Source organism: Lissotriton vulgaris, chromosome 1_1 (genome assembly GCF_964263255.1).
Source record: "Lissotriton vulgaris chromosome 1_1, aLisVul1.2, whole genome shotgun sequence".
Lineage (NCBI taxonomy): Eukaryota > Metazoa > Chordata > Amphibia > Caudata > Salamandridae > Lissotriton > Lissotriton vulgaris.
In genome coordinates, this window is record NC_141685.1 from 70,372,427 (window position 1) to 70,399,415 (window position 26,989).

At 47.9% G+C, this 26,989-nt stretch overlaps 1 protein-coding gene across 2 annotated transcripts in view; it reads right to left on the reverse strand.

Moving 5' to 3' along the window:
• Window positions 1–2,192: 2,192 nt before the first annotated feature.
• The window catches only part of LOC147737348 (uncharacterized), a 935,485-nt gene continuing 910,688 nt past the window's right edge, over window positions 2,193–26,989 (reverse strand). Inside the window, exons 3-4 of one of the 2 annotated variants that reach the window (XR_015296583.1) lie at window positions 2,818–5,155; window positions 2,193–2,744 (exon numbers count right to left, since the gene is read on the reverse strand). Coding sequence is in view for 1 of the 2 variants with exons in the window: in XM_086925723.1 (XP_086781849.1) it covers window positions 3,354–4,448 (1,095 nt within the window). In the remaining variant the exon portion in view is untranslated. Of the gene's footprint in view, window positions 5,156–26,989 lie in introns of those variants that run through there. The other variant, XM_086925723.1, reaches the window with a different exon arrangement.

The window sequence follows — 26,989 nt, forward strand, 5'->3', positions numbered from 1 at the left end:
TTAGACTAACACACTTCAATGTGGCGGTCCGCATCACCGTACTGAAATGCAAAGGCACACACTTTTATGGCTTCCTGAGCTGTCAAGTGCTGGAGCGCTGCTATAATAATTAGAAGTCAAACTGAGCAAAGCTGGCAGCGCACATTTAGGGGTTCTGGTTTAGCTACATTCAGGCATGGCACTCCAATCTGTCACGTGAGACATCCTGTGATTCTGGACAAATCATTCAATATCCCAGTGCCTAAAAAAATGATTGTGTCCATCTGTAACGCAACTGGGGCTCATATAAAGCACTATGATCCCCGATAACTTCTGGTCGAGTGCGAGCTTATTGAAACTCTGAAAAAATTGCAGGGGACAGTCCTATTCCAGCTCTAATGGTAACCCTATGATGCACCCTACAACTTTAGGGCTACTTACACAAAGACGGACTGTAATCCAAGTCACAGAGTTTCAAACCCACTACGAAGTAAGCCTAAAGAAGTTTCTGGCAGTGCCCTACCAAAAGAACCAGTGGAGACCAAGTTGCGTGAAGTTTGGGTGATTTCCTAGGGTCAGCTCAAACTGTAGCTGTTTAAGGAGCGCGACTCTTCCCCCTTCAAGAGATTGACATCAGCCGCTGTACTAGTGGTGTATGTACTGTCTATAAATTATTTTAAGGGTCTGAACAACCCCTGGTCATAAGCACTGAACGCCCATGCTCTTCCAGAACAAGGGCTGCCTGTCCCCTGTCAACACTCAGCATTTCTGCAAGGAACCGGTTACGTTTCAGCCCCACACGGGACCAAACTAGTCCTTGTGGATCTCTAGGACCAAACACTCTGGTCCTGTGATTAGGTCGATCAGCAACCTTAGTTTTGTTGTTTTCGCCTGAAGTGTTCACCCCCATGTCTGCTAAACGTGGGTTTATGAGAGAGAGTTTATTGTTCACTCGCCAGCCGCCAACAGGTGCTGCTGGAGAGGGTCTAGAATAGGGTGGGTTTGCAGGTATGATGAGGAACGGCTGACCTTTTCCAAGGAGCGGTGCTGTTAGCAGATAAATGTAGACACTCTTGCTAGCAGTACTAACGGTGTCACTTGGCATCACCATCACTGTTCCTTTGTAAAGCATACATGTTTCTATTACTTTTATGTTTTACATCTCAACCTTAATTTCCAAACCTGTGCTGAATATACCCAGCTGGCAGCCCATCTGGACATGAGAAGGGGGGCCTGATCCAGTCTCTTATTGTAATTGTGAGGATGATTAGGTGGTGATTAACAGGTCTGACATTGGAATCCATCGGCTTTGAGTCTCTGTGCCCTCCCCTTTAAGATTTGACTAACCAACAAACAGTGTTACATCAGGCCCCTCATACTTCTCTGAGGAGGAACACCCTAGACCAGGGGTCTTAAAATGTCTTAATGCAACCCCCCCAACCCCACAGCGATTGCCGGGCTCCCCTCAGAATTTTTGACAAATATTCTACTTAATTGGCAATGTTTAAATATGTCTAGACTTATTTAAACATTGCAGTTAAGTACTGTTTTAAGAATGCAATCAAACATACTATTCTGGTCAGGCAGGCTTTAATATAGCCTTATGGCCCGCTGACGAAGGCCTGCATCTCGGGACTATAACGGGTTCAGGGCCCTTAACAACCGGTATATCCTGTGGCAGAAGGGCTATAAGGCTATTAGAACATTCCACCCATAAGGGTAGAAAGTTCTAAATTAAAAAGAGAAAAATATGAAGACAAACATTGGAATGTTGGAGTCCGGACTTATACCAGCCATTACAAGCCCGGAGCTGCTTCAATGGAGCTTTCAACATTCCATTGTTCTAATAATGGGTACAAGTACCCAGAGTGTGTTCATTTGATGTGGGGGTTTTGAAAAACATTTGGAGTCCCGTCCCTTTTAACACATACTCCTAGCTAGTATATAAGTATATAAACGTCAAAACATGTTAGACATGGCCCATTGGAGAGCAGCTGACTGCCGCTCATTATTTTAAGCTTAAAACAAAGCACCATTATCAGCATAATGCTTCTTTTGACCAGAGCCTGGCGCCCCACCTGGGATCATCTCAGGCCCCCTTACGAGAGCCCTTCCCCAGTCTGAGGCCACCTGCCCTAGACATACATTTCAAGCATTCTCAGATCCTAAAAAAAATATCACATAATAAGATCTGACAGCATGAGAGTGAATTAATCAATCAAGATTTATTTAGGAACTAATTAATATCTCACGAAATTGCTACAGCAATAGTACAGAAGAAGTAAACAACTGAAATGAATTTTAACATCAATGAATCTATTCATAAACACTGGTAGAAAACAAGGAACTGGTGGATCACAAGGATAATATACATCCTATATCTAAAACTGATTACATGTTTTGATTAAACATTCAAAGATACACAAACTGACTACAAAGATTCCATGGTTAATCACGCCACCAAAAAATTGTCATCCAAGAATGCAAAATGGTGATTTTGCCTAACGATCACACAACATGCGGCTCAGTGACATTTATAAATGATTCCTCACTCTCCTGAAGAGAAGCTGTGTGCTCACCCTCGCTATCACCCAGCATGCGGGTTGGGGAGTTTCATTATTAATCCGTATCTGCTGAACAGACAACGTGTGCTTGGCCTGGCTATCACACAGCTGCAGCTCCGTGACCTTCATTATTGATCCACCACTCTTCTGAAGTGAAGCCTGGTGCTCGGCCTGGCTATCTCACAGCTACAGCTCCGTGACCTTCTTTATTGATCTTGCACTCTTCTGAAGTGAGGTACGTGGCCTGGCTATCTCACAGCTGCAGCTCTGGGACCTTCATTATTGATCCTGCACTCCTCCGAAGTGTGCTCGGCCTGGCTATAAAACAGCAGCAGTTCTGTGACCTTCATTATTGATCCTGCACTCTTCTGAAGTGAAGTACTCGGCCTGGCTATAAGACAGCTGCAGCTCTGCGACTGTCATTATTGATCCTGCACTCTTTTGAAGAGAGGCTGACGTGTTTGTAGGTTTGAAAGTTAACAAAAGATCTTCACACATTTACTGCAATGATACAGCTTTTTCCCTGTGTGTTGGTTCGCTGATCAATCCTTAATGTTGAAGATTCACAAAACCTACGTCAACATTCACTGCACTTGAATGATTGTTCGTGTGTGTTTTCTAATACCGTATATCTCTTCTCACATTCATTGAATTTGAATGGTTTTTCCAGCTTGTATTCACAGATGTTTCCTTAATGTTGACGATTCACTAAAACTACTTCCCCACTCACTGAAATGATACGGGTTTTCCCTAGTGTGTGTTATCTGATGCTGTTTTAGGTGTGATAATCAACTGAGCTTCTTCAAACATTCACTGAAATGATATTTTTTTTCCAGTGTGTGTTCTCTGGTGCTGTTTTAGGCTTGATAATCGACTAAACATCTTCACACATTCACTGCAATTATATGGTTTTTCTCCAGTGTGTGTTCGCTGATGAATCCTTAATGTTGAAGATTCAATAAAACTACTTCCACATTCACTGCACTTGAATGATTTTTCCTGTGTGTGTGTTCTCTGATGTCGTTTTAGTCCTGATACATATATAAAGCTCTTCCCACATTCACTGCACTTGAATGGTTTTTCCCCTGTATGTGTTCGTTGATGAACCTTTAATGTTGATGAGTCACTAAAACTACTTCCACATTCACTGCACTGGAATGGTTTTTCCCCAGTGTGCGTTCTCTGATGCCGTTTTAGGTTGGATAATCGACTAAACCTTTGCACACATTCACTGCAATGATATGGTTTTTCTCCAGTGTGTGTTCTCTGATGAATCCTTAATGCTTTAGATTCACTAAACCTCTTCACACATTCACTGCACTTGAATGGTTTTTCCCCTGTGTGAGCTCGCTGATGAATCCTTAATGTTGATGAAGTCCTAAAACTACTTCCACATTCACTGCACTGGAATGGTTTTTCCCCTGTGTGTGTTCCTTGATGCTGTTTTAGGTGGGATAATCGATTAAACATCTTCACACATTCACTGCAATGATATGGTTTTTCTCCAGTGTGTGTTCTCTGATGGTATTTTAGGTCTGTTAATTGAAAAAAGCTCTTCAGACATTCACTGCACTTGAATGGTTTTTCCCCTGTGTGTGTTCGCAGATGATTCTTTAATTTTGACGAATCAATAAAACTACTTCCACATTTAGTGCAATGATATGGTTTTTCCCCTGTGTGTGTTCGTTGATGTCTTTGTAGGCCTGATAGCTGAATAAAGCTCTTTACACATTCAGTGCATTTGAATTGCTTTTTCGCTGTGTGTGTTTGCTGATGGTGTTTTAATATTGAAGACAAACTAAAGCCCTCACTGCATGTGTCTGAGACTTCTCTCTTGGTTAGCGTCTCTGGGTCTGGTATATACTTGTTTACATCCATTGACTGTATTTCCGGAAGGGCCATCATGACTGATAAAGCACTTGTGTTATTCTTGCATGTATGTGTCGTATTTTGCTTTCAGATTAAAGAATAAAGTGTAATGATCAACAACTACTTCCCAATCTCATAACGTGTGTAAGGCTTCTTCGTGGGCAATTGTGTCTTTAGACTGGATAATGGTTCTGCATGCTTGCGGGTAAAGATCCATCGTCCTTCTGGTCGGTGCACACTAGGACAGTACTCTGTATTTTAGAAAACAGAACCCTTATTTCTTTTAACCTTCAGTTGTCTGACTCCACTCTGTTGCGCTTTTCACTGGTTGCTGTGGATTGGTCTGAAACACTTTACAATGCACCTCTAGCACTGAATGGTGGTCATTAGTATTTTAGGAAGCAGAGCACTGCTGTAACCACCACATACCAACCTCGTGATCAAAGCTGTTATTGGACATGTTTACACAAGAGGAGGTTTATCAGTGTTGTCTTAATTTTCTAGAGGTAATTTCTTCGTTTTGAGGCACGGAGGTGCACAGCTGAGACTTGTAGAATCACTGAATTTCTCATGACCCTTGTCCCTTCTTCCAGGATGTCCCAGTTTATGTTCAGGTCCGGCTGGCCCTGACGGCACTTACGTTTTCCTCAATACTGGAACTCAATATTTTGGACTTTGATTTTGAAGATTTACAGTGTTATCTTCCTTATTTTGAAACATTTTGTACAATCAACGATTGTTTTCTGTTGGATGTAAAGAGATTTAAAATTACTTAAAGGGAAACATAACGGAATGTGCATACACAATTTGTAATTGATTGTATGAACATCTCTTCATTACCATTTTTAAAACTTATGATGGCATATGTAACCATACACAGAAATTTAAATAAACGTTGCTTTGAATATGCCACATCTTAATTTTTTCAGCAAAGGTTTTCATGAGTAACTTAGTAAATAAAAAAAGGGCGCTCGCATAGCACTCATACACTAGTTACAGTTTTAGGTAGGTGCATATGGTCAAGGTTTTGTTAAAACAAGTACAACTCTTTGAGTAAGAGATGAATCAGGAAGACTCAAGACAGAAGGGTGGACATCAGTATGTTGTGCCATAAATCAAATATTACTGTTCACAGAGGTGCCTGTCTTCATTCACTACACCCACAATATGCAGTAGAGCAGCAGTTTAATTATTGTATTTACTTTGTGGTTTTACTTGTCTCAAATATTTTTTTTATTTAACTTTGTTTTATTGATTTTAGCATAAGGCAAGTACAATACAGTTATCATATATGCCCCAAGAAATACAGTGAAGAGGAGTCTTGGTACCCGCTCGTCCCCTACATGATAACGCAGTTCCGCATAAGTTCGTTCATATACGAAGTATCCTTGGGTGCTGTCTGTGTCGAGGCTCCTGTCTCATCCCTACCCCAAGAACACCCAACAAGAACAAAACCCTCCCCCCCTTGAAACTACCCCCACACTACCCCCACCCCAACCAGTGTGCCATGCCTTTGCCTCCATGTGTCGTTGCGTGTGAGAGCAGCTAGGTGTCTATGTTCCAGAATTGGCCTTAGGAGGCTGTGCATCAGTAAGTTGCAAGAGGTAGAGATACATTGGGCAGGTTATTTCCTTAAATTCTGTTGCCAAACCATATGAAAGGATGCTGTGGATTGCGTAAGAGTGGCTTTGATGCGTTCCATACCCAGCGTGTACCATAGTTTATGTAGCCAACCTGTGTGAGTGGGCCGAGTGCGTGTACCCGAGAGAGATAAGATGTGCTGAACAGCCGCGCTCATGACCAGACCCATTTGTCGTCCTCTGGTTGATTTCAGTGGGAATGTGAGTGCGTTAGGAAGCCCCAGTAGTGTGTAGGTGGAGAATCAGGGAATTTCGGTATTGAAGTGACTGACAATATCATTAAGGACAGCTGTCCTGTAGGCTGTGACCTCTCTGCAATCCCAAAGAAGAGGTGTTAATGTGCTTTCTTCGTCACACCCTCTCCAGCAAGTCGGGCTACGATTAGGGTTACCTCTATGTAAACTTATCGGAGTCAGGCACCAGTATGTCACAAGTTTCACCGCTGATTCCCTACTGGCTGCATTCCTGGCTGTATGGTGGGCCCTATAATATATAGTCTGCCATTCCTTGTTTGTGAGGGTTCCCCCCAACGCCGCTGGCTGGCTGATCGATGCACATCTGGGGGCAGGCAGGTCATCTTGTATAATTCTGTGATAAGTTCGCGGTCTGACTCTTTGGTAACTATCCATTTTTCAAATGTCTTCATTGTCCTACCGACTAAGGGGCGTATTTCGAGTTGTGTTAGCCAATGTCGGATTTGAAAGTATTGAAATTGTTGGGGGGCGGTGATGTTGTAAAGCTATGGTAGCTCTGTGAACTGAATGAACCCCTCGAGGTCAAAAAGATGACCCGCAGATCTGCAGTCTGACCTTCGCCACTGCTGGAACGTGTTCGCGTCTATCCCCGGGGTGAAGTCGGGATTATCGAACAGTGGTGTAAGTGGTGATGGGAAAGTAGTGAGCCCTATTTTAGCTGCCACTGAGTCCCACACAGGTAGCACTGTGCGTGTTACGGAGGATTTCTCAAGGTATGTAGGTCTATTAGCGCGTTTCAAGAAAGGTATCTTCCAAAGCTAGGTTTGCGCCATCGCCCTGTCTTCTCTGACTCTGGCCTGTACCACTCCATTAAATATCTCAATTGTTCTGCTTGGAAATATTGCTGTAGGTTGGGGATCCCCAGACCCCCCCATCCGGTGCCTGATAGGACAAGCTTCTTCACATCCTTGGCTTTTTCCCGGCCCATATAAAGTGCTGCACGCATCTTGCAGTCTCTTAATGGTGCCCACGGGGGGAATCACCGGAATGGTCTGAAAAATATATAAAAGTTTGGGGAGTGTGGACATTTTCACCCCAGCGATGCGCCCCAGTAGTGATAGAGGCTGTTTCTGCCATCTCCTGAGGTTCCCTTGGATTTGGGAGGTGATGTTTGTGTAGTTCAGGGTGACTGTTTGCTCTGTGGAGGGGGGTGAGGACGATCCTCAGGTATGGGAGCTCCGTCTGGACCTGCAGGCCCCCGTAGATCGGAGGCGCTTCATGAGTGATATGTGAATGGCTGCCTAATGGTAGGATCATTGATTTCCCCCTGTTCATTTTGAGGCCCGACACCCTCCCAAAGGCCTCTACCTCTTCCAGGAAGGCAGGCACTGACTGCGTGGGATTGTTTAGGGCAACCAAGATATCATCGGCATATAAGCTCATTGGGTGGGGTTCCCCCCCCCAAGGTAATGCCAAGGATGTCCGGGTTGTCCCGAAGTCTCTGCGCTAGGGGTTCTACATAGAGCGCAAAGAGGAGGGGTGAAAGCGGGCACCCCTGTCTTGTGCCTCGCTGGATGTCAAAGGGTTTTGAGTAACCCTGGGCGTAGTACTACGCTACGCTAACGGAGCATACATAGTCTGTGCTGATTCGCACTCTGCAAATTGCACGATGTACAGTACAAAAACGGTGCTTCATCAAATAGCATAGCTGTTAAATCAACAAACATCCTCAGATGCTTTGATAAAGCAATTTTACTTGCAAAATATCCAGTTCAACTGGTCGTTACTAGATGTCCCTCATGAGTCAAATGAAAATGCATTGAAATTATTCTTATATCAAGCTGCAGTTCCACTACTTTTTACTAGATGTCCCTCACAAGTCAAATGCAAAATCATTGAAACCCTTTCATCAAGCATTTGCAATTGACTCGTGAGGGACATCTAGTACCCACCAGTTGAACTGCAGCTCTTTGTAGAATTATTTTGATATTGGATACTATAATATTCACTTGCCCATAATAACTGTGCTTGGGGTGGTCCTAAGAGGATAGGACCACCACCAAAATCGTTCAACAAGATGTGCTTTTTGTTTTCAAGGCATCTGCTTGGTTCTCTCCCGAGGTTAGGGAGGATCCCGATATCATCACATCTCCCACTGCTTGCTAATTTTCTAGTTTCACTTTTGTGAAAGTACTATGTGCTTTGTAGCATATAAAGATAGAGATACTTATTTTATGATAACGGGTACCCACTGTGCAAGCTGTCATTTGCAATTATTTCACAGAGCAGACAAGTACACAAGTACAGTGCCATCAGCTACGCTATGCAGTTCTACGTGAGTACGTGTAGTTCAAAGTATACTACGTGCAGCTACGTGTAGTGCTGCTACGCAAACTACGCCCATGGTTAGTTTTGAGCCCAGGCCGTTGACACGGATACTTGCTCGCAGTTTATTGTAGCAGCTGGCAATCTAAAGCGTTCCCCGATGCCGAAGTGCACCAAGGTCTTCTTTAAAAAAAAAACAGTCCACTCTGTCAAACGCCTTTTCGGCGTCTATAGACAGGAGCATGGAGTCTGACTGCACATAAAGGGCTTTGTCTATTAAGTGAAGGATGCGTTTAGTATTATCACTGCATTGTCTGCCGGGGATTGGTCCAGCTCTATGATGCCAGGGAGTCGTGGTCCAAGCCTGGAAGCTTGCACCCCAATGAAGATTTTGAGGTTGAGGTTGAATAGGGAGATCGGTCTATAGGCAGCGCATTGAGTAGCATACTTAGCCGGTTTAGGCAGTACAATGATATCGGCCTCTAATATGTCAGTGGGGATCGAGCCAGCCCCTGGAATGAGTTGAAAAGTCTGGTAAGAAGCGGTGCTATGAATGGACAGATAGCTTTGTAAAAACCAGAGGAGAAGCCGTTTGGCCCGGGTGATATCAGGGGTTTGAGGCGGGATATTGAGCTGATCACCTCTTCTATTCTGATAGGTGCGTCAAGCGAGGCTGCGCCTTCTGCATTAATAGCAGTTATCGCCGCTTCACACAGGAAGGCCTCTCCATTTTTGTCAAGAAAAGGATCTGCGCTGTATAAGGATGCGTAATATTCTCTCAGCTATCTGCTCATCATCTCTTAGCTTCTCACCCCGTCTTTTAATGGGATTATTCAGCCCTTTCACATTTAGGGTGATAACTTTTAGGGTGGCCTCTGTCATTTTGCATGTTGAGCAGGAGATAGCTTGATTCTAGGGGGGACGACCCCTACGTAATATCTCAATCAAGCTCATTTCCCCCACGGCACACTGGTTCCCTCCCCCCTCCCATTTCCCCAAACCCATCCCGGACCCCCGGGTTCCCCGAGTACCCCGCCCTCACCCCAACATTTACTAAACCCCTGACCCAGTCCGCTCCTCCCCCCGTCCTAACCCCAACAAGAAAACCCCAATAAGTTACCATAGACCCAAGCCTGTATACTCGTGTCACAGGCCTGCGGTAAAGTTACCTGGATGAGCGTGTAGCCTCGGTGATCCCCCCGACCCCCCACATTCCCCCAGACCAGCTTTGTAGTAATGCAATTGAGTCCCCATCTCGCAAACAGATCATGCAGTAGATGATGTGTCTCTTGTCACCGCATTCAGGGCCGAAGCCCATTCCTGTGACATTGTGGCTTGGCCTGGTTTCAGTTCTTCGAAGGGGAGCGTCTGTGGCCAACTCGTTGCCACCCTCCTCTCGAGGGTTTCTGGGAGTGTTCTGGGGAGGTATTCATCTTGTTGTGTTCGAGATCCAGTAGAGCACAGGTTTCCTGAAGGGATCTCAGCTGTTGCAAGGTTCCATTCCATTTGAAAATCAGGCGGAAAGGGTGACCCCAGGAGTACGGTATCCCCTTGTCCCTCAGGAACGTCGTGACAACTCTGAACGCTCAAACTTTTTTGGAGCGTGATGGTCGGCCAATCTTGGAACAGTGCCACCGAGTGCCCCTGATATTGAAGAGGTTGCTTCAGATGCGCCTCTCGAAAGATCCTCTCTTTCAGTGGAAAGTCTGGCAGGAAGGCCAGGATATCCGGGGGGAGAAGGCGTGCGCCTCGCCAGACCTACTCTGTGTACCCGGTCAATACGAATTGCAAAGTTTTTGGGTTCCTCTAGTATCTCCCGGAAAAGTCCCTGAAAATACTTGGTGATATCTGCTCCTTCTTCTTTGGATGGAACTCCTCTGACTCGGATATTACTGCGTCTGGACCTATTTTCTAAGTCCTCTGCGTGTGCCTGTAAGTCCACTAGTTGATTTCTAAGGTGGAGAAGTTCTTGTTGGAGGAGTTCGACTTCCTCGCTTCTGGTCTGAGTCTTCGAGGGACGCCACTTGCTCGCCTAAGCCGTCCACATCGCAGCGTATCTCCCTCACCTCCCCGCCACCTCTTGTTTGAGCGTGTGGAAATACTCAAGCAGGGAGTTGAATAGGGTTTCAAGAAAGACCTGGTGATAAGCACCTCCTCGTCCCCCTGTTCCATTTGATGCTTTGATGTTGTAGGGGAGGGAGGCCCTCTGTCATCCATAGGGGGGCCCTTAACAAGCATGTCAGTAAGCGTGCGTTCTCTCTTCGTTCTCGTGTTGGCCGTGATATGGCGTTGTCCTCTGAAGCTCTTCTCCCCCAATTTGCTTAGGCCGTACGGGGCCCTCACCGTGTGACCTGGTTGCTAGGGGCTGGCATGCTGGCCGGGGAGCCTTGTGTGGGAGCGCCGGTTTGTCCTTCTCGCTGATTTTGAATGTTGATTGAGTGGGTGTGGGTCTATATGTGGCCCCAGCCGCGAAACCAGGCTCCTCCTGACTGGTGTAGTGCAGGGCACTGTGTGTGTTTCGGGCTCAGGCCGCAAGTGTGCTGGTGTCAAGGCCTACCCACGAGGGCCACTGTCTTCTGTTGCCAGGTCCCGCTTGCTCTCTGAGAAACAGGACCGGCCAACCGCACCCCCAGCCACTATTGAGTGGGCCGCAGATCTACCTCTTTCTTTACTCCTGAAGTAAGTGGGGGCACCCGCTCTCCTCCGTATGGGCACCTGTTAGGTGATTTAGTCCCATGCACGCTCAGCCGGCATCCACGTGTTGGGCCGACCGTGTGCCCTGCCCTGCTGGGAGTGTCAGGTTCAGTGCTTCGCTTCTACTCTTAGCAGCGCCTATCGGAGCCCCGGTGTGTCCGTTGCCAAGTGCGTATGCAAGGAAAGGTGAAGGCCCTGCTGCCAAGTCACACTCAGACACCGCTCTCCCAGAGGCCTCACTGCTGTGCTTCGAAGTGAAGGGCAATGGGCCTCCCTCTCTCCGCTTCCCGGGCGCCCTTGAAGGAATAGCAGGGGTCGCACTACGCTGTCTTGCTGCTGCTTGTTCCTGCCCCCCCTCCGCTGCAGATACTTAGCGGTACCTGTATACTGCTCCGCTGGGGGTCGGGTCCACCTCCGCGTTGCTTCAGCTCCGGGGTATTCCCCCGGGGACCGGCGCCGGACCCCTCAAAGCGGCACCAATGAGAGCGGCATCCGGTCACAGCTCCATAGACCCAGGATCCACGGCCTCAATTTTCACGCTCCCGTCATGCAGCGATGCGCCCCGCAGTGCTGCCGGTGCTCCACCTGGGCCCCCGGTCTCGCCGCCACACAGCCGCCACCACTCCCCCGCAGCGTGGTGAGGCCGGAGGGCGGTGATGAACGGGGCACAGTAAATGCTGAGACCTCCTGCTGCTTAGCCTTGCGGAGTCCTTCGCAGTGACCGAGCGGCCCGGGTGCCATTTCGCAGCCTCGAGCTGCAAGTTGCTACAGGGTCATTCGGGAGTGCCGAGCTTCTCAAAAGTGCATTCCAGGTAGACTCCTCAGCTCTGTATCTCTCTCCACCAAAATCTGAGGGACAACCAGGGATATTATGCTCAAAATTGGCCCGGAGAGGTGTTTGGTGAGAGGAGCCTCGAGGTCCTACGTCCTCTCAGGTCACCATCTTGGCCACGCCCATCCTCTCAAATATTTTTTACATTTGTCAGTATTATCCGCCGAGATGGGAGTTTCCTGGCTGGACTAGGAGATTGAGCTGGGCTGGTCTGCTGTTTAGTTGTCTCACCTCTAACTTTAGAGCTTGAGATAGCACACTAGCCTGGCGGCTCACTAGTTGACAGCTGTGGTGCATCTGCGTAGCAAGAGCACAGATGGTGCGCCAAAGCCAAGCCTGTTAGCACCCTTCACCCCTGGACATACCCAGCACCCCAAACACTCTCTTAAAACATCTCTTATGTCAAACTGCTCTGTTCGTATCTCCTCCACCTCTGCTGCCCTCCATACAAGGTAGGGCCTGTTCTCAAATGTATTCACCTGCACCTCACTTGCATAGACCTGCTTTCAACATTCCATTTCCAGCACAAAACCTGCGAACAACATTTTCCAACCATATAATTCCCATGACTTTTCATGGGTCTCTCCTCCTACTCATGCTTTTCATCATCACCCGTACAAACCACTATGGCCACATTTAATGGAACAATACTGAGGTGCGCTCAGTCTTTCCACAAGATGGAGAATGCACCAGAACAGCGCACGCTGCACATAAGATAAAGATAAAGGGCCTTCTGCGACTCACACAACAGCCCGGCAATGACACAGTCCCTACACAGCTTTTACAAAGGGCCAGATGCTTAGCATTGCTTTTCAAATACACTCAAAATGCCATAGGCACAGCTCAACAATGTAAAATACAATTAATTCACACACAGTTCACAGTGTAAAATCCATCAGCAAATGATCCAAAGTGTACTGCATGCCACAAGGGTCTTTACTATCTCAGCTGCGTTGACAGTTTGCTGTCACCAAAGTGTTCTTCCTTTGAAAAAGGTGCTTTTCCTCTATGAAATGTAGAGCGGGTGCAGGCCCAGGTCAGACAGAAATAAAAAATGTATAGCTCAGTAGTATTCTCAGATAAAGAACTGGGTAGTAGGACAATGGCTTCTAATAACACAGCACTGAGCACCTCACTTAAGCCAATCTTTAATGATTGTTTGAAGAACAGGGCAACAGGAAGGTGTGTTAAATGCCGACCATTAACCTTTCACCAGCTGCACTCGGGGACGGCATTGGATAGATGGAACGCTGTTCTCCCGCAACCGCTCAAGTCATGCATGCAGGCGCTAAAACATGTTGTCCTGGAACTCTCGATTCCAATTCACACAATCTAACTACACACATTACAGTTAACTCTCCCCTCACCGTATCAAGAGCGCGTTTCCTGATTCGACACCAGAGTGCCCGCGCTGTAAACTGGCTGATGCCAGCTTCTAACATATGGTGTGGGAGTGCCCACCACTACAGGTGTCATGGCTCGAGGTTTCAGCTACCACAGCTGAACTTGCAGACCATATACTGTCAACTACCCCTGAATCCTGCCTGCTAGGCCTTCACCCTAAAGCAAAGGGGGGCAAACACTTACACAGGTTCATAGACCTTGCATACGTACTTTTCAAGTGACGAATAGCAACGTCTTGGAAATCGGCCTATGTGCCGGACACTAAGAGGCGGCTGCATACTCCCCTGCACAGTGCACGAGCAGGGGCCAACACACTACACATGCTACTCCCTAGAGGAGTGGGGAGAGTGGACAGGGGGTGTGGGAAAGAAGGATCTGCTTTCATGGCTACCCCCACTTTTTCCTGGTTTCATGCTATTTTCCTGACCAGCCTGACTGAGATCCTGCTAATCAGGACCCCAGTCACTGTGCTCCTTCCTAAATTGGGTATGGTGAGTACCTTGGTACATTCCTAATTGGCTGCTGGTGTACTCCAGTAAGTCCCTAGTATATGGTACTAGGTACCTAGGGCCTAGGTACTCCAGCGGACCACCATGGGCTGCACCATGTGTTATGTCACCCATAAGGGACCCTCCAAACTCTGACCACAGGCCTGCCATTGCAGCCTGTGTGAGTTGGTGCTTGCACCTCTCACAAAAGATATGTCTCCTTATATCCAACATCCCTGCACTTGAAACCTATTTGTCACCCCTTTAGCAGGCCTTTCAGTCCCAAACGCTGGGTGCTTGGTTCCGAGTGTGAGGGTGGCCCTGCATGAGCAGACAACCCCTACATACCCCGGAGTCCATTCTCTAGGTATTGTACGTAAATCAGCCATTATGATATAGCGAGACCATCTCTAAACTCGCTGGAAAGAATCTGTGTGTGTTTGGTATCAGACATGCTGGCATCATACCCCAACACCGTACCTGGTGTTGTAGGTATGATTCCATCCATGGCAGGGCTCCTCTGGGGTGTATTCCATGCTCTCGGGACCGATCTTACAGAGCCTGACAGCAACCTAGGCCTGCTGCCTACCACAGACAATATTCTGCCCTCCTGCTGCTGGGCCAAGCCCGAGCAGGGGAAGGTAGGACAATCGGTTTCCTGTCACAGGGACCATCTCCCAGACAAGATTTAATGTATTAGGTAGGGGTGGGGGCTCCTGCCAGCACCACATAGGCTGCTGGAAGGGCACATTTAGTGCCCTCCTTTCATACTCCAGTTCAAACCAGCTCAGGGAGCCGTTAGTTCCAGCACTGGCGCAAACCTGGACAAACGACATGGCAGTATCAACCCCACTGTCCAACCCCTCCTCCGAGAGGGACCCCTAAATCCTCCCAACCCTCACTTTCAGGTACTTAATGACTTACCTGTGGACGGGTCCCTAGATTCGTCATGGGATTTGAGTCAGATATAACTCCGCGTCCTGTTCAAATCATCTGGACATCGAGACCGAGTCAGACTGACCGCTCAAACTTCATTTCAGGAACAGAGAAGACTTTGTCTGCTCAGGACCTCTTCGTTCTGCGAGTCGCTGCACCATCAGTGTCCGTGCTCCATACAGGTTCCACCCTGGGCCGGTGGCCATCCAAAGACATCCGAAGGAATCTCCCTTGGAGTGAAGGAATCACTCCCCTGTGTCTGCAGGCACCGCAACACAGCTGACCTCATCGCTGATTCTACGCTCCTACAGACTCCAACAGGTTCAGTAACATACAAGACAGTTCTACAACGTCTTCGAGGCCTGCACTGTTTTCAGACCTAGTCTGAGGATCCCTCATTGACACTGCCCGAATCGAGTCTTGGTGCATTTCGTCAGAGTATTGCATTGAGTTAGGGAGTTTCTGTAATAAATAACTATTTTTGTTATAACTACACTGTGTGGTTCTTTTTCACTTAATCTACAGTACCAGATTAGATACTGGTGAAGCAAGCTGCTTTACACTCCTCCTAGACTAAGCCTGAAGGCTGCTTTCCACAGCTACCACTTAGAAAGCTTTCTAAGGTTGTCCATATAGGAAGGTGGAATCTGACTACATGGTTACCCCCACTTTTTGCCTGGTGTTTTGCTGGTTTTTGACTTAGTTTGACTGGGATCCTGCTAATCAGGACCCCAGTCTATCTGCTTTCTCCCCGCTGGCCGCTAAGAAAACAGTGACTGTGCCTCTCATACTATCGCGGCTGGACCACTGTAATAGCCTCCCCGCAGGAATCAATAAAACCATCCTGAGGAGACTACAGGTAGTCCAGCACGCAGCAGCTAGACTGGTCCAAGGGCTTACGCGTAGAGCATCGGCCTCGGCTGCCCTGAACACCCTCCACTGGCTCCCAGTTCAAAAAATAATTTTGTTCAAACTACTACTGACGACTTTTAGAGCACACCGTTATTTGGGCCCGATATATTTTCAGAAAGAGTCAAGCATATACTACTGCAAGAACACTATGTTCTAGTGCTGCAAGCTTGCTCAAAGTGCCGGCCTTCAAATTAGTAACTAGAGACGGGAGATCAGCCACCGTACTGGGAGCAAAGGCTTGGAACTGTAACTAGAGACGGGAGATCAGCCACTGTACTGGGAGCAAAGGCTTGGAACTGTAACTAGAGACGGGAGATCAGCCACCGTACTGGGAGCAAAGGCTTGGAACTGTAACTAGAGACGGGAGATCAGCCACCGTACTGGGAGCAAAGGCTTGGAACTGTAACTAGAGACGGGAGATCAGCCACTGTACTGGGAGCAAAGGCTTGGAACTGTAACTAGAGACGGGAGATCAGCCACCGTACTGGGAGCAAAGGCTTGGAACTGTAACTAGAGACGGGAGATCAGCCAGAGTACTGGGAGCAAAGGCTTGGAACTGTAACTAGAGGCGGGAGATCAGCCACCGTACTGGGAGCAAAGGCTTGGAACTGTAACTAGAGACGGGAGATCAGCCACTGTACTGGGAGCAAAGGCTTGGAACTGTAACTAGAGACGGGAGATCAGCCACCGTACTGGGAGCAAAGGCCTGGAACTGTAACTAGAGGCGGGAGATCAGCCACCGTACTGGGAGCAAAGGCTTGGAACTGTAACTAGAGACGGGAGATCAGCCACCGTACTGGGAGCAAAGGCTTGGAACTGTAACTAGAGGCGGGAGATCAGCCACCGTACTGGGAGCAAAGGCTTGGAACTGTAACTAGAGACGGGAGATCAGCCACCGTACTGGGAGCAAAGGCTTGGAACTGTAACTAGAGGCGGGAGATCAGCCACCGTACTGGGAGCAAAGGCTTGGAACTGTAACTAGAGACGGGAGATCAGCCACCGTACTGGGAGCAAAGGCTTGGAACTGTAACTAGAGACGGGAGATCAGCCACCGTACTGGGAGCAAAGGCTTGGAACTGTAACTAGAGGCGGGAGATCAGCCACCGTACGGGGAGCAAAGGCTTGGAACTGTAACTAGAGACGGGAGATCAGCCACCGTACTGGGAGCAAAGGCTTGGAACTGTAACTAGAGGCGGGAGATCAGCCACCGTACTGGGAGCAAAGGCTTGGAACTGTAACTAGAGATGGGAGATCAGCCACCGTACTGGGAGCAAAGGCTTGGAACTGTAACTAGAGGCGGGAGATCAGCCACCGTACTGGGAGCAAAGGCTTGGAACTGTAACTAGAGGCGGGAGATCAGCCACCGTACTGGGAGCAAAGGCTTGGAACTGTAACTAGAGACGGGAGATCAGCCACTGTACTGGGAGCAAAGGCTTGGAACTGTAACTAGAGACGGGAGATCAGCCACCGTACTGGGAGCAAAGGCTTGGAACTGTATGCCAAAGGAACTTAGAGTAATTGAACAGGAGGAGCAATTTAGAAAGGCATTAAAGACATCAATCTTTGGAATATCTGATGCCCACTGCCTAGACCTAATCTAGGTCTTATTCTACCCAATTGATCCTTGTCATTGACAGCGCCAGGAGACTCTGTTAGGAGTGACAGTTGCGCTATATAAGACTCACTTTTCAATTCATTTCATTTCAAATTGGTTGTTCATGTACTTTAGGTACACTCCAGATTGGACTCTGGGGTACCCTTTTAAGTCCCTAGTATATGATATACTATATACCCAGCGCATAGGCACCCCAGGGGCCTCTCAAGGGCTGCAGTATGTATAATGCCACCCCTGGGAGACCATTCAAAATGACACAATAGGTCTGCTACGGCAGCCTGTGAAGGCGGTGTACACACCCCTTACTTACATATAGGTTCCCTATATCTATCCATATCACTGCACATTTAAACCTATCAGTCACCCTTATGGCAGGCCTTATCAATCCTAAAGGCGGGGTGCTGGGTTTTATGTGAGAGGGTGCTCCTGCATGAGCAGAGCCCCTCTGCAGCCTTCGGAACCTCTATTCCGTGGTTGTTTGTGATGCAGCCATACCATTTACTCTTAAGTGCATTATAACCTCGCAGTAAATGCTAACTTTAAAACGCCTGCATGGAAACATACCTCCACACCAGTAACTGGTGTGGGAGATATGATTCCACCCTCCTAGAGGGAGACAGATGACAGCACCGATACCAGCTTTCTCGACCCTGGCATCACAAGATGGATGCTGCCAGCCACAGACACGCTTCTGCCCTCCTGCTGCTGGATGAAACTCCGGCAGGGGAGGCTGGACAATAGGTATCCTGTCACAGGGAGGTGTGACCACCTCCAAAAGAAGCTTCAGTGTGTTGGGGCTGGGTGGGTGCACTCTGAGAGAGCCTTGATGTCTGCACTGGGGGCACATTTGGTGTCCCTGTGCATAGTCCAGTTCAAACCGGTTGCAGAAGCTATCAGCCACGAAAAGCTATCTGGCACGAAACTGGACAAAGGACATGGGTGTAGCCACCCCTCTGTCCTGACCCTCCCATAGGTGGGTCCCCAGAGTTTTTCCCATCCCTTCCTTGGGTATTAAGTAGGAACCCCTGGCTACAGGACTTTAGATATTACCTGGACTAAACTCTGCTACAGAAACCAAGTATCCTTTGACTATCTACGCTTTGCTGGACAACTGAAGAATCTCCCTTGGTGTAAAGGGTGCAAGGCAGGCACCTCCACGCATCTGACCAGTTTGCATCTACGCAGCTCCTGAAGGACTCCGAAGATTTTGCAGCACAGGAGGTTGGTTCCTAAGCTTCACCGAGGCCGGCCAGTGCTCTCAGCAAACCTGAGACCCGCAGCCATCGTGGGGACCGTGCAACTCGAATCCCTAGACACCATGCACATTTGCAGCAGCATATGCTTTTTGGCGATCCCTGAGGCTGTGCTTTTGGGCTATGTCTTCTTTTTACACACTGTCTTACATTTGGAAGGTAGAAATGCATAGAAAAACACTTGTTCTACTATTATCGGTTCCCCTAAGTCTACCAATAAAAACAGTACCTCACTTGTGTGAGTAGGCCTAGTGCCCATGACAGGAAATGGGTCAAAACGCAACATGGACATTTTTTGAAAACTAGACACCCAGGGAAATCCAGAATAGGGGCACTTGTGTGGCTCCCGCCAAGTTCTGTTACCCAGAATCCCTTGTGTGCCAAGGTTGTAAGATCACTGCACCGGCACAAATTTCCCACCACCCAGCATTCCCCTCAGTCTCCTGATAAAAATGTTGGGAAACAGCTGTTACAACGCATGCCTTACATTGCATGCCTTTACCACGCGGTTGTTACAATGACCGCGTTGTTACAATGCGAACCATTACATCGCGAGTCGTTTCAACGACTTGCTGCAGGGGGCGCACTGGTGTTGGATTTAGAATCCAACACCTTCCCTGCTGCTGCACAAACTGGAGTAGGAATAGTATTTTATACTATTTACTATTCCTAAGTCCAAGGCGCCCCCTACAGCAAGTCATTGAAAAGACTTGCAATGTAATAGTTTGTGTTGTAACAACGCAGTCGTTGTAACAACCTCGTTGTAAAGGCATGTGATGTAACCCATTCGAAGTTAAAGTATATATTCAAATATTATACCTCATTTGTGTGGGTACCCAAAGCAGAGTCAGCTTACTAACTTTTATTTAAAAAAGGCCCTCTTGGACCCTCTTTGGTTACCCCTCAGTTTTCCATTTTATACGTATTTATGTTGTCCGTTTTGGGCACCCACACAAGTTAGGTATAATTTTTATCAGGAGGCTGAGGGGAACGTAGGGTGGCGGGAAATTTGTGCTGGCACGGTGATCCTACAACTTTACCACACAGAAATGTGAGGAAAGTGTGACTTTTTAGCTAGATTGAAGGGTTGCAGGATATTTTGGGTAGGAAAATGTTGGAGGATTCATGCAATTGGAAATACGAAAAAATTAGGAACTGGTTAAGATAATGGACTGTGACTGACATTAGACAGCAAGCATTATGTCTGAACCAAAGTTTGAGTACAAAAATATTTGTTCTTTATTGAATCATAGAAGTTTTTGAAAAAAAGGAAAATTTACATGTGAAGAACTTTCTACATGTATTAAGTACTGTGGATTTTTCAAATACATTTCAGTACATATTAAAACATGGCTATGGGTTACAGAGTACTACGCGCGTTTCGGCTGTGAGCCTTCATCAGGAAGCCATGACTTTTTCCAGTTACCCTTACAAGTGGACGGAGTTCTGCCTAGAGTGTTTCATGAGACGAGTAGTTATGTTTAATTCTGTCAAGGAGATTGATAATATGCTCCAATGTAAGAGGTTTTAGGGTGATGTCTGAGGTATCCCTTTGGGTGTTTCTATTTCGATCACTAGGAAATCAGTGAGTGTCTGATGCCTCGTGGTATGGGTCCGCTACATTAATTCTGTTTAAATGTAGGACCAAGCGATCCAATACTGGATTCCATGTGGTGTTGTCCACAAAAAAGCCCGGAGTCAAATGCCTCAGGTTCCGGTCCTGGCAGGTGAATGCTTTGCAGACAAATCCGCAGGCGATCCGATAGTGGGTTCTGTGTGGCGTCTCCGGCGGAGGATTCATGCAAGCCACACCGCCATCCAAGCACCATCCATGTACACTGCCAGCAACACAACATTCACGCACATCGCCACCCAAGCGACAGCCCACACACACCGCCAGATAAGCGAAAGTCTCATACACACAGCAAGACATGGTCCATCCATGCAGACCGATAGCCAAGCGACAGTCCAAGCACACTGCCAGACATGGTCCATCCATGCAGACCGAAAGCCAAGCGACAGTCCAAGCACACTGCCAGACATGGTCCATCCATGCAGACCGATAGCCAAGCGACAGTCCAAGCACACTGCCAGACATGGTCCATCCATGCAGACCGATAGCCAAGCGACAGTCCAAGCACACTGCCAGACATGGTCCATCCATGCAGACCGATAGCCAAGCGACAGTCCAAGCACACTGCCAGACATGGTCCATCCATGCAGACCGATAGCCAAGCGACAGTCCAAGCACACTGCCAGACATGTCCATCCATGCAGACCGATAGCCAAGCGACAGTCCAAGCACACTGCCAGACATGGTCCATCCATGCAGACCGATAGCCAAGCGACAGTCCAAGCACACTGCCTCCAAGTACTAGTCCACACACCCTGCCAGCTAAGCGCAAGTCAACACACACTACCAGCAAAATGCAGGTTCATCTACAGTCAGCCAAATGCCAGTATACACGGACCATCAGCCAAACTCATACACAGAAGCGAGTGTCTAGTGGTTTTCTGCCTAAAAATATAGCTGATCTGCCCAAAAGGGTTGGGGGGGGGCAGAAGCAGCAAAACTCTGGTCTCAAAAAAGGGGAGCAACACTTGCCTAAGGCCCTAAACGTATCTCCGGTTCCTAGTGGGTTTCTGCCTCCCCCCGGAGCAGATCGGGGGCTGTTGCCCTTTGAGGAGAGGGGGGCATTGGAATCGCCCCATCTTTTATTTTAAAAAAATCCTGGTGTCGAATAGGCTTTCTTCCTCCAGGGGCAGATCGGGGGTAATTACCCCCATCTGCCCCCTCAAAACACACAGAAACTGTCACCGTTTTTTTGGGGGGTGGGGGCATTGGCATACATGTTGAAAACAAGAAATCCCTGGGGCCTAGTGGGTTTTCTGCCCCCCGGGGCAGATTGGGGGTGAGTACCCTCAACAATGGCATAACGAAAGTTGTGGGGACCCCCCTGCAAGGTACATGGAGGGGCCCACTCCGAATTTAATCCAGAACTCTTAGGCTGGAATACAGTGCCGAGGGGCTCCATGCACCGCGGGGGCTGTGGGGGCTTGTGTTACACCACTGACCCTCAACTGCCCCCAAGGGGGGCAGAAATACTTCTTTTTTATAATTGTGGGTGGGGGCATGGCCTTGCCCATTGTGGGTTGCCCCCATCCCTCTTTTATAATAAAAATGAAATCCCTAGTGTCTAGTGGCTTCACCCCCCACAGGGTGGCAGATCCGGGGTAATAACCCCTATCTGCCCCTGGGAGGGACAGAAAGACTATCTCTTTTGTTTTGGGGAGTGGGTACATTAGCATGCTCATTCTGGGAAGCCCCTGCTCCTCTTTTAGGACAGAAATAAAATCCCTGGCGTCTAGCGAGCTTTCTGCCCCGCTGGGGTAATAAGCCCCATCTACCTCCCAAGGGGGCAGGCATACTGTCCCTGTTGCATTCGGGGTGGGGGCATTGAGATACCCATTGTGGGCAGCCTCCACCTCTCTATTATAAAAAAGAAATCCCTGGTGCTTAGTGGATTTTCTATCCCCGTAGGGAGATGGGGGCAGAATGGCTGTGCTACTTTTTGGACAGTTCGGGGCAATTATAATGTCCATTTAGGGCAGCCCCCTCCCCTAAATTTAAATAAAAAAGAATTACTGGGGTCTTGTGTGCCTTCTTACCCCCCACCCCCACAAGGAAAGACTGAATATGGACAAAATATTATGGGAGAGCAGAGGCCCTTGCCCAAGGGGCCGCTCCCCGCTATCTGGTGTATAGTGATGGATCCCTGCCTGTGGCGATCCCAAGCAGAGATACACTAGATTCTCTCCTTTCCGATGATAGCTCTCCCGTCTGCCTACGTGCTCGGGGCTGAGACAGCCCCAGGAGCTTGTAGGCAGTCAAAGTGAAATGAGCCTATCGGCTCATTTCACTTTCACTGTAGTGACGTCAGCGCCATGCACGCCGCTCGTCAGTACACTGAAAAAAAAATGCCTCTGGCAGTTGGGGTACATCTACCCCAGCTCCCAAGGCTGAAGAACAAAAAAAAAGGGATTTCAAAATAATGGGCCTGGACGCAACAGTGACATCCTTGGCACGGGAGCGCCACAACTTTGGACGTGACCGTTACGTCCAAGGAATGAAAGGGGTAAGTAGATCTTGCTCTGACACTGATGTAAACTGTTGTCAAATGGATGAAAAGCAGATGCTTACAACTCAACACCGACAAAACAGAAGTACTCATCATGGGCCCACACCCCGACGCCTGGAACGGTACCTGGTGGTCCACCGCCCTCAGAAGCCCACCCGCCCTCACGGGCCATGCAGGCAACCTTGGAATCATCCTTGACTCTGAGCTTAAAATAGACCGCCAGATCAACTCCGTCACTTTGTCCTGCTTCCACACCCTCCGCCTCCTACGTAAGACCTTCAAGTGGATCCCCCTCAAGCACAGAAAAGACGTCACCCACGCCCTTGACACCAGCTGACTCGACTACGGCAACGCACTCTATGCCGGAATAAACAAAAACCTGACCTGCAAGCTACAAAACATCCAGAACGCCGCCACAAGACTGGTCCTCAACTTACCACAACACTGCCACAACACCTGCGCACACTCCACTGGCTCCCAATTGATGCAAGAATCACCTTCAAGATCCTCACCCACGCACACAAAGCCCTCCACAACACCGGACCAGCATACCTCAACAGCCAAATCAACTTCCGCGCACCCCAAAGAACCCTACGATCAGCCAAGCTCTCCTACTCTGTGGTTCCCCACACCAGAAAGACCAGATCTGGAGGCCGCTCTTTCTCCTTCCTCGCGGCCAGCGCATGGAACACCCTGCCACTCCACCTCAGGCAGACAACATCACTCCCCATCTTCATGAGAAACCTCAAATCCTGGATCTTTGACAGACCCCCTCCTTGATGGACTGGAACCTGCACCCCTCCCCCAGCACTGTGAGACTCCTACGGGTGAGTAGTTGCGCTTTAACACACCCATGATTGATTGACAATGCTTCCCAACCATGAGGTGTTCTACATATGCCACATATATTATGTCATTGATGCTTCCTGTAACCTGCATCGCTCAAAGAGTTTGCTCTTGTTGATGATTAACAAGAATAGAAAATGCAATCAAATATTTATGAGATAATGAGATGCAAACATACCTCCATCCTGCACATCCTGGGACTAGACTGCAGGAAAGAGATCAACGGGGAGGTTTGGAGGTGAGCAAAACACTGAAACATGACCTGAAAGAGCAAATTTCAAAAAAATAGTTAGGAGAAGATAGATGGAAATTAGAAATGACAATAGGGACACGCAAGAGAAGGAAATAAACTTACTAGCACTGCAATTTTTAACAGAGCAAAAAAATAAGTAAATATTGTTTTAAAAGTTTGAAAAACACTGAATAAACCCACAATTTAGAACCCATAGAAACTGAAAACAGAAAAGCCTATGCATCTTGTTTTAAATGCGTATGGTCAGAGAAGAGGACTTGTTGCATGCACAGGAGGATTAAATATGAGTCCTAGTGTGCCATGACGGTGCACCAGGTGCAGTTTTCTGTAGTCATAAATTCCATTGGGCTCTGGGAAGTGAAGTCTTTTTTTAACTGTGTTAAACGTGGATACTGATAAAGCTAGGGATGAAATGCAAAATACTCGAGACTGTCTGAATCTTTACTCTTAGGAAAATCTCAATTCTGAGCATGCATACAACACATAATGTGAAGTGTGTATTTGGTTTAGGACAAACAGATGATAGGCAAGAAAAGAAGTGGAGAAGAGCTGAAGCGAAAGGGTGGGAAAGAAACCCAATGGTTGTGGCACTCTTTCTGTTAACCTTAGAGCTCCTGGCATTCACCATATGCTGCTCAGAAGACATTTGGGAAACTGAAATCATAGCCGGAGACCTGAAAATTAACCTGATTGCGGACAACATACTCCTCACTTTACCCTCTCCAGAACGTTCGCTGTCAGCACCGACGTTCACCATATCAGACTTTGCAGCATTTTCCAGGTACAGAAGGAAATGGACCAAAAGTGAAGTCTTACCCTTGATGGTCTATACAACAAGGGAAGCCCTCCGTGAACATCAATTTCGGTAAATCGCCACCAAGATTAAATATTATGAGTATTGATTACTACCGATTTTCCAATGATGATCAAAGACAATATGACTGCATCGAATGATCAAATGCACAGGGATTTCTAAACTGGATCAAACCGCAATTGTCTCTGTGGGGCTGAGTCTAAACTGTGAACATGTTGGTAGCCCGAGGTTTAACTACATTTTCTGCATGCTGCCTATACTGGTCCCGGCATCAGAACTAGGCCAAATAGGCGCAGCCATTAAAACATACTTCTGGCAAGGGGAGACCCCAGGACTGGCCATGTCCAAGCTTCAAGCCGTTACTTCAAGTGGACTGAGACTTCAAAAGATGGAAATAGATCATATGGCGCATCAGCTCTCACAGCAAGCATATCATCCTGCCACAGATCTGGAACGCACCAATTGGGTACTCCTGAAACAACAACTGTGGCTGGGACAATGGGACCGCAGGCGATATATCTGCATCATCCCTCAAACACACCTCAAACAGAACTGCTTTGTGAGCCCAGAGCTGCAGAGGCGATGAAGGGGGGAAATCTTCACCACCATGTACTCCGCCTTTGGTCGGGTTGTTGGTTTGTATCTTTCCCGGGACCCCGTTTTTCTCACAGATCGAGATCATTGACCCAGAAGGTCGCAATGTGATATTAGCAGGTAAAATAGATGGCAAAGATATAGCCTGTGTGAACACTCATGCCCCCAATGTGGGCCAAACTATCATCCTATTCTCCCTAATTTTCTCATCACCCGAATACATCATTACCCTATGTTACACAGAGAAGATTGCAATTGCATGGCTGATGTCACTTTAGATAGATCACACCCCCAAGGCCCACATCCCCACTACATAAAACTGCCCACGCATTTCAATGTTGGATTAACCATTGAGGATTTGTTGATACCTGGAGAACCTCAACTCCGGAGGGCCGCTACGACTCTTATTACACAGCTATGCCCAAGCTATCAGTACACTTAAATACTTTCTTATGCTCGGCTAGCGAACATGCGAGAGCTAGAAGGGTCGAATATCTGGTGAAAAATACTGCAACCACCACCCGTTATTACTGATTCTGGCCTGGGCGCTGACCAGACCCCGCACTGCGACATGGAAGCTCAAAACTGCAAAGCAGTTCTCAGATCTACCCTAGGGCACACGATCAGTAATAACTTTATGGAAAATAGTGGTACGACTTCCTCCCCACTAGCAGAGTGGGAGGCATGCAAACAAGTGCTACGTGGTTGCAGAATATCAGCAGTAGTAGGGACTCGGACCCAGCGTCATACTGAGATCAATCACTTGGAGCACCTCTTAATAAAACCGGATCTACCGACAGAGGGAGCACAGGTCCCGCATGATAGACTGAGAGCAGAAAGGGAAAAACTCCTCAAACTAGTGGAGCAACTCCCGGTATACGATTATCGAGCCTTTATACAACTAGGGCACACATAGAATGTTATAAAACAGCAGTTTATTAATGAGGCTGGCCAATCCTGATAGACAGGGTCCCCAAATACTGCAGATGCACAACAAGGGGAGGGTTGCCTGGAGATTAATAGGTAATAAAGGTAATAAACAAAAATGGCCTTCTGGAAGGATCTCTCTGTAGGAGCTCCAAGTGCTTGGAATCCCTTTTTTGGAATATCGCGATCAGCAGCAGTCACCGAACGGATTCTGACACTCAAGAGTAACAGGATTATTCAGTGTGTACGTGTCTTCTCCCTTCTAGAGGGAGAACACATGTACACACTGGTATACCGAGTTAAAGTTTAGGAAAGCCTCAGCATCACAAAATGGATGCTGCTGCCACAGACACGAGCCTGACCTCCTGCTGCTGGACTCAACTCCGGCGGGGGAGGCCTGGACAATAGGTTTCCTGTCCAGGGAGGTGCTAGCAACTCCCCAGACAGGCTTTAGTGTATTGGGGTATGGTGGGTTGCATTCAGTGAATGCTTTTCAGACACTGCCTGGGGCACACAAGGTGCTCCATGCATTTCCCAGTTCAAACCGGTTGCTGGGGCACTCTGCCTGGACATCCTGCACTTTTTCAACTGCTCCTTCTCCCGAAGTTGTGCATTGGGGCATTTGAAGCCCCTGCTCCAAGCACCTTTTGCACCGAAGCTCAGAGGCCTACACTCCACGAGTGTTCGTTGGGCCCACTTTGTGCATTTCTG